Below are 14,043 nucleotides of genomic sequence, written 5' to 3'. Positions count from 1 at the left end.
GGCTTCCGAGCCTCTTGAAAGGAGGCTTCCGAGCCTCTTGAAAGGAGGCGTACTGGAGTATTTCGCGGAGTATAAAGCATTCATCACAGCGTTGAGCAGTTGATTTCTCGGCTGAAGTGTAGCAACAATAACGGATATAGATGCTCGCGGTTCAAGAAATTTGGCAAATGCAAAGGAATCCGGATCCAACGGATGGGCAAAGAGAGCGTATGAAATGGACTCTGGTTGGAGTATTCTGCCGTCGACAAGATGTTCTGGAGTCAAGCTATGCTGACGGCAAGTCCGACTGCCGTCCTCAAATCGAAGCGAACGCGTTTCGAACTGTGGGAGTTTATGAAGCCGGATGTATTGAACATTTGTGGTTTTGGTGACGCTATACTTGTCAACGTACTCAACTCGAGACGTAAACTTGAGGCTAAGGCTTGGTAGGGGATCCCGTCAAATACGCTCATAACGGGCATTGTGTGTGGGATCCGTTGAAAAGGACGATCGCCACAGCATAAAATGTCGACTTTGTAGACTGTAGAACGTGAGTAGCCGTATAGGAAACAAAAACATTCAATCCAAGTGAGCAGTTCGTGAAATTGCCACCAAACAAACAAGAAGAGGACGATGAAGTGAGCTCTACTGAAAGTCAGGTAAAGATTTGTTATATAAGGAATTCGATAGCGTTGATGACGAGTGTGAAGATCAGGTTCCGTAGGGAGCCTGAGCTGGAGAAGGATGACCTCAACGAGCTCGATCACGATCACTGGCATTGCATAAGGCTTTCGATGTGGAATATATTGGTTCTCGCGTTAAGGATCATGGGGGCGTAACTGTATTGATCGATTTCTTTCCATCGATTTTTTCTTTCGTTAATAAGTCAACTGAATTAAAAATTACAACCACGATTGTTGCTTCTGGTGCAAGCTGCAGTTATCCTTTATCGCCCCGATCTTCAAGTTAAAACGTGGTGGTGCTGAGAAGCCGGGGCTGGTCACAAGAGGATTTATCCAAAAGCAAGGTATAGATTACCTTGAAACGTACTCTTCAGTGGTGAAGCTACATACGATACGGGCGTACATCATGGATCTGAAGACTGCGTTGCCGAACTAGTTGGGGCAATTTATATGACTAAGCAAGAGAAGTTTCAGCAAAGGAATGGCGACTGTATGGAAAATATGTCGGTTGAAAAGATCTATCAACGGGTTGAAGCAAGCGTCTCGTGCGTTGATGATCGATTCCATCATCACCAAGCTGGGATGATCGATGAAGGCGAGATCAAACAATTCCTCGGGATGCGGATTGATAGTGACAGGAAAGCAGGAGCTCTTCTGAAGATCAGCCAAAGGGATCACTTCGATTGGTTGCTGCGACGCTTTGGAATGTCGGACTGTAAGCTCTATCACACTATCGACACTGATGGAGAATCAAGTGAATTTGCAAAAAGGGGATGAGCGGATGAGAGCGTCGAAGTCCTATCGCGTACGGTGTATGCCGTAAATATTTTAAATAATTTTTTGGAAAATATCTCTCTCCAGGATTTTTCCAAAAAAAATCCAAGAATACTGCCAGAACTCTTTCGAAAATTATATTCCTTTGAATACCATTGGAAATAACATTCCCTCGGAAATTTCTCTAATAATTCCTTTTAGAAAATCCTTCAGATACTAATAGCTTCAAAAGCTGCTTTGAGAGAAATTCTTCGTATTTTTTTTAGCAATTTCTTTGGAAATTCCTGTAGGAATTTGTTCGGAAATGGATTCGGAAATTTCTTCGGGATATGTAAGAAATCCTACAGAAATTCTTTTGAGAACTCCCCAGGAATTAATTCCAGGAATAATTAAGAAAGTTGCGCCAGGAATTCCTTTTGACATTCGTCCAGGAATTTCTTCTGAAAATTCTCTGAAAAAGACTATGTAAATTTCTCCGGAAATTCCTCAGAAACTTCCTCCAGGAAATCCTTCGGAAATCCTTTTAGTGAAGCCACACGGATTTTTCTTTCCGAAATTCCTGCAGAAATCATTCCAGAAATATTGTTGGAAGATTTTTTCAGTAAATTAAAAAATGAAATAGGAAATACTAAAGAAACTTTTCGAAAAAATTTCTAATGGAAATTTCAAAGGAATTTCCAGATGAAATTTCCGAAAGAACTCATATAGTAATTTCCGAATTATTCTTAGAAGAATTTCTGGATGAATTTCTGAAGTGATGTCCGAATTTTTTCCAAAGGAATATTGAATTGAAAGAATTTCAGGATGAGTAATTCTATAAGTAATCCTTTAAGAATTCCTTAAGGATTTATTAAGGTTTCCCTATAGTATTTTTTTGAGGAATATCTTGATGCATTTCCAAAAGAATTTCTGATTCGATCTCCTTAGTAATTTACTGATACTTTGCCGAAAGAATCCCTGCAGGAAACTCCCAAGGAATTCTTGGAAGATTGTACAGAGGGCTTCAAGAACTTCGGAAATTCCTTCAGGAGTTTCTTCGGAAATTCCTTGAGAAATTCGTTCGGAAAGAATTCCGGTGGAGCCAGAGGAATGGAATACCAGGAAGAATTTCTAAAAAATTGTTAAAGGTATTCCTTAAGAAAATTCCGTAGGAGTTTCCAAAAGAATTTTTGGATGATTAGAAAAAAAATTCGATGAAATTTTAAAAGAATTTCTGGAGGTATTTCTAGATTTATTTGCGGAGGGTTTTTGAAGAAACCCTTTGCGCAATTTAGTAATGAATCACTGGAGGAATCTCCGATGTATTACTTAGAGAAATTTACGATGGAATTCCTGGAGGATCTTTTGAAGGTATGCCTGAAAGAACTTCTTGATGACTAACCGAATTATTTCCGGTTTTTTTTGCGAAAAAATGTGTAGAGGATTTTCCGAACGAACTTTTGGATTCATGAAATATCACCTGGATGAATAGTGGAAAAAAATCCGAAGCAACTCCTGAAGTAAATTCCTAAGGAATTCTTGAGAGTTGAGATTATCCGAAGAAGTATGATGATGGATTGACTGCAATCCAGATATTTTTGGATTTTTCTGTTTGGCATGAAGTCTTAATTCCATATTTATAATTGTTTTTATAATTGATTTATCTTACTACTGTCCGGATTTTCAAAGAAATTCCCTTGAAGAATTCCTGAATAAATTATTGCAGGAGTTTCTGAAGTAATTTCCGAACGGATTCCTGTAGAAATCTAAAAATTCCAATAAATATTTGCTTGAAAATTACATTTGAATTTTTTTTTTTGGATTCCTATGATAATTAGGTATTCAGATAATTTATTCAACAATTCCTTCAGAAATTCGAAATACATTTTGAAATTCCTCCAAGAATTTCTTCTAAAATTTCTCTAGAAAATCATCCAGATATTCTTTCTAGAATTCCTCCACGAATAATTTATAAAATTTCCCTAGGAGCTCATTTAAATACTCTTCCAGGGCCTTGGGCTAAAAACCTCTTTAATAATGATTTTAATAATAACTCTTCCAGGGATACTTTCGTAAACCCTTCCAAAAGGCCTTTGTTAATTTTTTCAGAAAGTCTGAAACAATGTAATATTCCTTTTTGCAGAATTATTGCGGAAATTTTTATGAAAATATTCTTAGGAAAAAATTATTGGAGAAAGAAATATGTCAGTCCTAAAGGAATTTACGGAGGAGTCAAAAGGATTTACTGAAGGAATGGCATAAGAAATTTCTAAAGATTTCTCTAAAGATTTCTCGAAAGAATTTCTAAATAAAATTTCCGAAGGTTTCCTTTTAACTTTTAACGGGTAAGAATGCTCAAATGAAATTGCGAAGAAATTAAAAAGAAAACTCCGAGGTTCTAAAGTTATTCCTGGAAGAGTTGCAAAAAATCCGGATGAGCGAAGAATTTTTGAAAGAATTCCTGAGGAAAATTTCGAAGCAACTCCAAGAAATTCTTCTTAAAACATCCGAAGGGATTTGTTGAGAAAGAACTGGCAGAATTCTTAAAACATATTCCGAAAAGAATTCGTTGAAGAATTTCGGAATGACTTTCAAACATTTTCTTATAATTCCAATCTTTGAATTTTCGAAGGAATATTATGAGGAATATCCAATGGAATCCTCCAATTTATTCCCAGGGTTTTTTTTTCAATTTGTATTCGAAAACTATTTCAGAAATCCTTTCGGATATTTTTCTAGAGATTCCATCGAGAATTCACTCTTAAATTCCTTCGGCAATCCTTTTATTTAAATTCCATTGGAAATTTGTTGTGAATTCCAAAGGAAAACCTTTCAAAACCAACCCTTGGAAATTGCCTTAGGAATTCCTGCGGAAATTGAATTAGGAACCCTTTCAAATTTTTAAAGGAATTGCATCAGAAAATATTGTGGCCCCCTACAGTCGTGCGGTAAGACGCGCGGCTACAAAGCAAGACCATGCTGAGGGTGGCTGGGTTCGATTCCCGGTGCCGGTCTAGACAGGATTGGAAATTATTTCGACTTCCCTGGGCATAAAAGTATCATCGTGTTAGCCTCATGATATACGAATGCAAAAATGGTAACCTGGCTTAGAAACCTCGCAGTTAATAACTGTTGAAGTGCTTAATGAACACTAAGCTGCGAGGCGGCTCTGTCCCAGTGTGGGGATGTAATGCCAATAAAAAGAAGAAGAAGATCAGAAAATATTTCAGGTTTTTGTCAAACAATTTCTCCCACTAATTTTTCTCGGACATCCGAAAATTTATTTAAAAACTCCTCAACACCATCGGATATTTCTTTAGAAATTCTGTCGGAAATCTCTTCAGAAATTCAATAATTTAGAAATTATTTCAAGAGTTCCTCGAAAAATCCTTCCGAAAATTCCTTCAAAATTGCCTATTCCATTCGTTTATAAATTTCAGAAAAGAATCTACTAACAAAATTTCGGGAGTAATCCCTGCATGAATTTTGTATGGAAGTTCCGAAGGAATTTCTGGATGAATTGACGAAGTCCTTTCCATAGGCATTCAGACGGATTCCCTGAAAGAAACTCAAAATAAATTTTCTAAATTATTCCTGGAGTGGAAAACAATTCTGATGGATATTTGGAAAAAAAAAATCGAATTAATTCCTGGAGAAATTTCAGAATGAATTATCAAAGAAATTTCCAAAGGAATGCCTGAAAGGTTTTTGGATAGATTTATCAAAGGAATTCTTACATGAATTTACGATGAAGTTTTCAATAAATGTATTTTGCAAAAAAAAACCATAGAATTTCTTTTAAAAAATTTTCGAAAATAACTTTAAAAAAATTACTTCAGAAGTTTCTACAGGATTATTTAATCTTCTAAGAAAATCAGCTGTTTTCCTCAGTACAACTTTGGCGTATGTAATTTTGTAATTAAATATCAGAGAAATATTCGAATTGATGAATCACGTGCCTCATCGTGCTCCACCTTAACTCCACCAGTCGCGAGAACTGGTTCATCATATAGAGGCAATTATAATCATAGGATGTTCAGACCGAATTTTAATTCTGTAATAAATAATTATTTTATTTTTACAACATTTGTAACCCAAACCCATTCCAAATCACAATTAGGTGCTGTTAGTCTGAAATTCAAAATCTTGCTATTAGTCACTCATTTGATCGATCCTATCATCCACAGTTTAACAATTGTTCGACATCCCGTCTAAGCTGTCAAGGAAACGTATTAGTGCACATAATACCTAGAGGGTGAATAGCAATAGCAAAACTTGACGGAGCTTATTTCCCTTCGTCGGGAAGGTTTTCACCATCATAGAACGTGCTACTACAACAGCTAGGTATCTATAGAAGTACTTGGGTGCCGTGGGAGAAATGTACAGAAAACCAACGAGCAATACAGATTATTCAGGATAGAGGGAAGATCAAACGGTCTGAATGGGGTGAGAACAAAAAGCAAAAGGAAAAAAAGGGGGGAAGGAAAATTAATCTCGTACCCCGTTGAAGATATCCATCACTTCGTCCCACCACTTGTGGTTGTGTTCGATTCGTGGTGCACAAGTGTGGGAAGGTCAGTGCAATATCAGCAGTTATGTGTGGCCATTAGACGGCAAACGGAATCGATTCGGTGGCCGGTGCGCGGATGATAAAAGAAAGGAGAAAATGATCCGGTTATTAGTGCAGAATAATATACAACATCAGGTTGGAATTGAAATATGATTTGAATGGGGAGCTTTTCCCATTGAATGGGGATGATATCGGTGATGGTTGTGTAGGTTGCTGGGTGGATGGTTGGGGCAGGTGATAATCCCAGCATAATTAATTACTCGCCTCTGGTGATTAAATTTTGCATCTGCTTTATGTGTCGGCGATTGTGATTAGTAGCTTAGGGTGTCACAATGGAACTCGCTGTTGGAAAGATTAGGATACTCATTTCAAGGCATTTTTGTAGAACGCACTAGTATTCCGAAATTATGAAGTTTAGAAGTTTCAACAAATTGATATGCGAATATTCAGAGGTTTTATTTCCGAACGAGTTGCTAATATTATTATACCTTTTTTCACCTTGATATACGATTCTACTAGGTAAATGTACTTGATCCTACTCGGAGTTGTATATTGAATGTTCATGAATGCAGCTGAAAATAATTTGGTGTATTTTTCTCCTAGTTTATTCGTGGTAAGCGAAAGCAACTCATTTTAGTATATTTTTCGAACATCAAATTGCCTTGGATCAACCTATTGGCGATTAATTTGCCACGTCAACTTTGGTAGGATTAAAATAGATGTCAGCGACCAGCTTTGAATGTCTCAAGAGATGACTAAATAGGACGGTGACTTTTGAACAAAGGAACTATCTCCTATAGGTACCACACCAGAGGACCGACCGGATGAATGGTAGGAGGGCCGAGGGGTGAAAACTCGGAAACATCTCCGGTCGGATGATGAATTGGCTTTCGTTGGACAGGAACGGAAGTCCCACGATAAACGGCCGCAATTAGCCTAATAAATAATTCATATGTTTTCGGTCGCCCGCAATGCAAAGTATAGAATCGACGGTAGAAGACCGACAAGTTCCTATGAGGTTACACCTCATTCCACTTCATTGGTTTGAACGGCATACATCAAGGCCACATCCGCTATTGAATTATTTGACTAAGAGCTACATTGAAAGGGATAGAAGGAAATGATGCATACATTTGAACATCGTTAAAAGATCTGGAGAAATGTTTTTTTCTATTCGAAAGGAATTGGACTTATTACAAACAACATTTGCTCCTTCATGTAGGAATGTAGCAAGTTTTTGGCTTATCAAAATGTGTTTCGTTACAGCTTTGAAATCAATATTTTGTAGGAAGGTTAAAATACTGTTATTCTTCCATTTACTTTAAGTAAATGGAAGAATACTAGTCTTTTAACCTTGTAGCATTTCCCCTAAGACGCTCTAAAATAATTAATCAATATTTTGTAAGTCAATCTTGTGCAGCACAATTTTCAAATGGTAATGATTTTTATTAGGCGTAGCGTCAATCCGAAAGCAGTTTCACCGGCGGCAGCGTGAATCGAGGTGACAATTTAAAGATATTAACCCGTGCGATAATTAAATAAATTTAAGCAAAAATTTCTTGTGGATATTTGGAAAATATTTCCATGGATATGTGAAGAAGAATTTCCGAGAGCAATCAGAAGATTTTTTCTAATCAAATTCAAAAGAGTTTACCGTGAAAGTTTTCTGAGTAAATAAAGAAAAAAAAAATCTAGGAAAACTGGAACAATTTACGGGAGATTTTCTCATTATATTTTGGAAACATTTCTCTTAGAAATTTGGAAGATATTCCCGTGGAAATTCGGAAACGAAGCAATATCGGAAAAATGTGTCGTAGGAATTCGGAAGAATTTTCGGAAGAACTTCCAATAAAAACTCCATTCTTTGGAGAAAGAAGAAAAATCGAAGAAAATCAGAACATTTTCCCGAGTAAATTCAATAATAAAAATTCAGAAGAGTTTTTTGTGAATATGTTTAAGACATTTCCTTGGTAATTTAGAACAATTTTCCGAGGATGTTTGGAGAGTTTTCTCTAGAAAGTAGGAAGAATCACTTCCAGTGCACGCTTAAAGTCATTCACACAATTTTGTGTTTCGATCACACAAAACGGGCCTAATCTGGAACAACACATTTTATGAGTAACTGCCATGTTACTCATTTTAGTGTAATTGACGGTTAACGATTTCCGATGAGTTCATTTCACACAGTGAGAGAGCGGTCGGAAAACGGACCTAACCTCAATTATATTTTTTCATGTAAATTGAAAATTATCGCAACATTTTTATACTATTTCAGAGGAGTCCTCATTTGTTTCGATATGACCAAACTAAAGTGTGATGCTTATAGTCGCACATTTTAGTTGTATCGTATCGAAACATGACGAAAATCCTCAGAAAAAGTAATTTGCGATGCGATGCTTGCCGGATGCAACCGCCATCATGGCGTTACAAATAAACTTGACAGTTCGAAGCAAAGTTTCTTACACATATTCAAAGAATAAAAGACATTACACAGCGATTGTGCATGTCTTACACATAATTGTCACACAGATTGCTATTCTCTCGTTTCATCATCGTCATGTGTGAAAATTATTCATGCGATGTGTAATTTACTTTAAGCATGTGGTACGGGCCCATATAATCATAGAGCTGTACAAGATTCGGAACGAGTTTGCCGTTTGGGTCCAAAACCTATATTTCCTTTTGCGCCAGAGAATTTAGAAATGTCATCTTTATTGAAGTATAAGGTCTGCATAATAATCGAATAAAAGTATCGATATCACTGATATATTGATCTTTTTCATCTCTAACAGGACTATCTTAATATTCATAATATTGTTTGTAGTTAATACTCCTTCCATGAAAATCTATCAACTTGTTCTTTATCGACCTTTTGTTTTTTCGCTGATCCCGATAAAAAATTAAGTGTATACGTAAAGGCTATAGGATCACTCCAAAACCTAACTTTTGATAGCCATAGCCATATACCCAATCTACTCAGCTCAACGAATTGAGGTCTGTATGTATGGGGTTAGTGATAAAAGGTCGAAAGACAAAAGGTCAAAAAAAAAAAGGTCGAAAGACAAAAAGTCGAAAGACAAAAGGTCGAAGGGACAAATGGTCGAAAAGGACAAAAGGTCGAAAGGACAAAACGTTGAGAATGAGCATGAGCATGAGCATGATTGACCGCCCACGGTTGCTACTCCGTTATTGCCAGGTCATCTGTAATTACACAAAGAAACCAACAGATGAAGTTTGGGACTAACATCATCTTCAATGTGTAAGAACTGGTGACCCAAAAATAAGCAATACCAGCGCCGGCCGTGTTCGAATGCAGGTCAATTAAGGAAGGGGTAGGAGAATGTTGACATGATACTCACTTTGATAGAAGCCGACGAGTCATCTGCACTCCCACGAGAAATCACAGGGATGTTGGATATGTGGGGTAGGAAGTGTGGCAGGGTTCGTTTTGGTAAACGGTTTGCCGTGTATATAGCGTGTAGCTTAATCGATGAAAACAAAACTAATAATTTAACATTAAAGGCCGCACAAAGCAGAACAAAATTTCGGTAACTGGCTGATCGTTCTGCTCACCGCACAAAGCAGAACTAAATTGTGATGACCGGCCGATCGTTCTGCTTACTGAAGAAAACATGTTTGGACGCGATCTAAACTTTTACTTACTAATTAATTTACGCACGCAACAGAACAACATTTCGGTGACCGGCTGATCGTTTTGCTCACCGCACAAAGCAGAACAAAATTTCGAATTTCGAAAAATTCGAATACTGCTTACTGACGAAATATGTCTCCGATCGACTATCAAAACAAAAAGGACTAGCATTTATAAAATTATAAAATGATGGGAAATAGAAATTATTTTGTTCATTTAATTATATGTTATAAAATAGTGTCTCGTTTTCATCATAGCCTGGTGAATTCTGGAGTGATAAAACAAAAAGACTGATAGAAACGGTAGAACTCAATAAACTTTCTGTGTGACTTCTAGCTAAAAATTCACGTCAAAAAACTACAAAAATAAACTTGTGAAGTGGAAATTGAAAATATTATCGCATGGAAAATCTAAAGAATTTGCCTTGAAAGCTGAGACTTATAAAAGGAGTTCATATGAAGTGAAAAAGTTTTGATCTCACCAAAACAGCAGACTGGAAGGGAAGCTTCTACAGATCAGTAAAGATGTTTTGCAAATTCCATCGTCGAACATTGCACGTTGGCTAATCGACTGTGAACACTTGAATCCTGCCGTGATCATCTTCCAAAGTTCCATAAGGATTAACTGCTGGTTCATTGTTGAAGTGTTCCTTAGATGAAGCATGGCATTGCGAAACTTCTTTATGGCCTGTTTTCCAAAAACGGTAAGGTTTGATATTTGTTCTCAAGACTTGATTTGATTTTTGAAAGTCACTGAAATTTGAAGATTTTGCTAGATTTTTCGTTTATTAGCTCGTTTAATCTTCAGCATAAATTCATAAATTTAAATTTAGGCGGATTTGAACTATTTTTGGATGCGATAAAATCTGGCGTCGTGAAAACACGTCTAATTGCCACGATGACTACTACGATCCTCTCGAAAGGACAAAACGTTGAACAGGACAAAAAGTCGAAACAACAGAACGTCGAACGTGACAAAAGGTCGAAAAGTACAAAAGGTCGAAAGGGATAAAAGGTTTAAATAGACAAGAAACTGAAACGAAGAGAGTCAATCTTGCAAGTTTACAAGTTTAATTTATTTCTTAAATCCATAATATTTTTATCTCTAACAGAACTATCTAGATATTCATAGTAATTACTCATTCTTTGAAAATTGCTCATTCTTTAACTTCAATTGATGAGATAAGTGTATAACTTCTGCTTGAAGGTAACTGAATTTCACAAATTTCTTTGGAATACACCCTCGACTGCTTCTTGATCGACCTTTTGTCCTTTTCGACTTTTTGTCCCTTTCGACCTTTTGTCCTTTCGACCTTCTGTCCCTTTCGACTTTTTGTCTTTCGACCTTTTGTCATAGATTCAAAACAATTCAAAACCGGACTTTTTTCTCAAAACTCTTGCAATGCATTCAAATGAACGCAAACGAATATGAAATTGATGGAAATAACTAAATCTATCTTCCTAAAGTGAGATTTTGACCTCTCTTATGTGGTTTTCTCGTTACATTTTATAATACACGAGAAAGGTACCATAACCACTAAGTGGACTATTCTGGGGTTTTGAGATTTTCAAAATAGTAAGATGAGTGTAAGATCTATCTTGTTTCATATCGGACGCTATTTTTTTCGGAATCCAGGTGTTTATTTTTGTTTTGTGCGGTCGAGAAGTAAATTAATTAGTGCAAGATCCTTCGTGTTTCATATCGGACGCTGGATTTTTTTGCATGTTTATTTTTGTTTTGTGCTGTTGTAAAGCAAATTGATTAGTGCAAGATCCTTCGTGTTTCATATCAACGCTGAGTTTAAATTAATTAGGGCAAGATCGGTCGTGTGTCACATCGGGCGCAGATTTTTTTCGAGAACCGGGTGATTATTTTTGTTCTGTGCGGTTGAGAAGCAAATTAATAAGTGCAAGATCGGTCGTGTTTCATATTGGACGTAGATTTTTTCGAGATCTGGTGTTTTTTTGCGGTCGAGAAGTAAATGAACTTTTGCAAGATCGGTCGTGTTTCATATCGGACGCAGATTTTTTTTGAGGTCCGTGTGTTTAATTTTGCTTCGTGCGGTCGGAAAGCAAATTAATTAGTGAGAGATCGAATTTGTTTTATATCGGACGCAGTTTTTTTTTTCGGGGTGCAAGATTGAACACGTTCATATTAAGACACAGCGGTCGGTGAGTAAATAAATTAGTGCACGACTTGATGCGTTCGCATTAGAACGCAGCATAATCGCGAAATCCGATTGTGTTATGTGCGGACAGTGAGTAAATAAATAAATACATGATTGGACGCGTTTAAGACGAGCTCAGTGGTCTACTAACTACCACTTTTGACTTACAAGCAGGAGGTCGTGGGTTCAATCCTAGGCTAGTTCATATAGAAAAATGTGGCATGAGCTATATCACTTTCTATGGTGAATCGACGATCTATACTTATCTACCTTACCCAACTAATACAAATAATTGATAATTGATTCTTGGTTACCCCCGACCAATGTGTTAATTGTTTTCAAAAATCTGTTCATTCTTACTAAAATCTGTTTTGTTTGTCAGAAACAAAAGTGAAATATTCGGTTGTTTCAATTGGGGCACTATGTAACAAATATTCTGCTACTATCTAAGTAAATTCAAATATTAATTTTTATTAGGGCAATCAAATTTTCCATGCTGTTTATTCCTCGCGTGTGACGGACGATGAGCTGATCAATGCGTCCAGTACAGAATTCAAACCCCAGCAAATGCGAAGCTGGCTGTGCTAGAGATGGTCGGGTTTGGGTTTGGGAAATTAGTACAATGTCGGGTTCGGGTCGGGTACGGGTTTGAGAATTTTATTATCGAATATTTTTTTATTCGTTTTAGGTAAATTTGAGGATTTTTCGTTATTTGGGCCTACATCCTTTTTGATGTAAAGAGAAATATAAAATATCTAGTTTGAGTTTTCCGGCAACAAAATGGTTCGGGTCCAGTTCAGGTTTAAATAGTTGAATTAATTCGGGTGGTCATGATAAGATTTTGTGTTTCGGGTTCGGGTCGGGTCCGGGTTTGAAAGGAATTTGTGAATCAATCTCTAGGCTGTGCTTATTGATCCAAACTTTCTTTTTTCTAAGTTAACTAAAAAACTGCCCATGATCGCATATTTGTAACATTTGCATTTCGGTTGATTTTGTAAACCGTTTGTCAACCCTCTCCACAAACTCTATCATTTCCAGCTTACCACAGATAAGCAAGATAGTAAAGACTATTTTACTGTTGTGGATTAGATGCAGTAAATTGAGCTTTCTGAACAATTCACAGGCACAAAAATGCGAGTGTTACAAATATGCGATCATGGGCAGTAAAGCACTTCGTGAAAAGGTGGGCTTGAATTTCTGTCTTCTGACAAGAAATAGGTTTCAGGATGTATGGTTTGGTTGTATGTATAGATAAAAAAGACATCGACAAATAAACGAGCATGATTAATTTTGAACAAATTGATTGATTTTATGCTATATGTTGCTTAGGGTGGCTCAAATTAGTATGGGAAAAACTTTTTTTAATTTTTTTGATGGGCCGCCCTCTTATTCGGCCCTATTTGATGCCCTGATGCTCTGGACAAAATTTCAGCCAAATCGGTCAACGTTTGGGCGGTGCTAAACTCGTTGGAAGTTTATATGCAAAAATGTATGCAGAAACATCCAAAAACAGTGAATTGCAGTTGGACGGCACAACTTACGATGAAGAACTATGATACTCATTCAGATCTTCAAGAATTTAACACAGAATGTTATGCAGAAAACCGCGAGAAGATTAGAGTTTGCCCGGCTAAGTTATTAGCATTTCTCTGAAGTGGGGTTTGAGCAAATTTCGTTTCTTTTACCTTTGAAAAGAAATAAATTCACCCCTACAGCACTCCAGTAAAATGCTAATATCTTTGTCTAGTAAACTCTAATCTTCTCGCGGTTTTCAGCATAACATTCTGTATTTAATTCTACAAGAACTGAATGAGTATCATGATTCTTGATCGTAAATTGTGCCGTCCAACTGCAAATCACTGTTTTGGGATGTTTCTGCATACATTTTTGCATATAAACTTCCAACGAGTTTAGCACCGCCCAAACGTTGACCGATTTGGCTGAAATTTTGTCCAGAGCATCAGGGCATCAAATAGAACCGAATAAGAGGGCGGCCCATCAAAAAATTTGAAATTTTTTTTTTGAGCCACCCTAACGTTGCTACACGATTTTAAAAATTGGGCAAATGATCTCCAAATGAATATTCTCTACAGTTTTGCCTTTCTCGTATACAAAGTATACGTAAAGGCTATATTTTCATCCTGTCCGATTGTTTACCATTGAAAATTGGCCAGATCGGACTATGAACTCATAAGTTATGGCCAAAATTCATTTTCTTTAGACAAAAACGAGTGGAAAA

General features: G+C 36.7%; 1 protein-coding gene across 22 annotated transcripts in view; it reads right to left on the bottom strand.

The window, feature by feature from the left end:
• LOC134208741 (sorbin and SH3 domain-containing protein 1) overlaps positions 1–14,043 on the bottom strand; it is a 453,188-nt gene that overhangs the window by 105,905 nt on the left and 333,240 nt on the right. For 21 of the 22 annotated variants that reach the window (XM_062684620.1, XM_062684623.1, XM_062684619.1 and 18 more), the window contains one exon: positions 5,916–5,948. The exons of the other annotated variant lie outside the window; for it this stretch is intronic. In XM_062684620.1, the coding sequence (XP_062540604.1) occupies positions 5,916–5,948 (33 nt within the window). The remainder of the gene's footprint in view (positions 1–5,915; positions 5,949–14,043) is intronic. 22 annotated transcript variants of the gene reach the window in all.

Source organism: Armigeres subalbatus, chromosome 2, assembly GCF_024139115.2.
Source record: "Armigeres subalbatus isolate Guangzhou_Male chromosome 2, GZ_Asu_2, whole genome shotgun sequence".
Classification (NCBI taxonomy): Eukaryota; Metazoa; Arthropoda; class Insecta; order Diptera; family Culicidae; genus Armigeres; species Armigeres subalbatus.
This window is presented reverse-complemented; position numbering and strand designations above follow the sequence as displayed.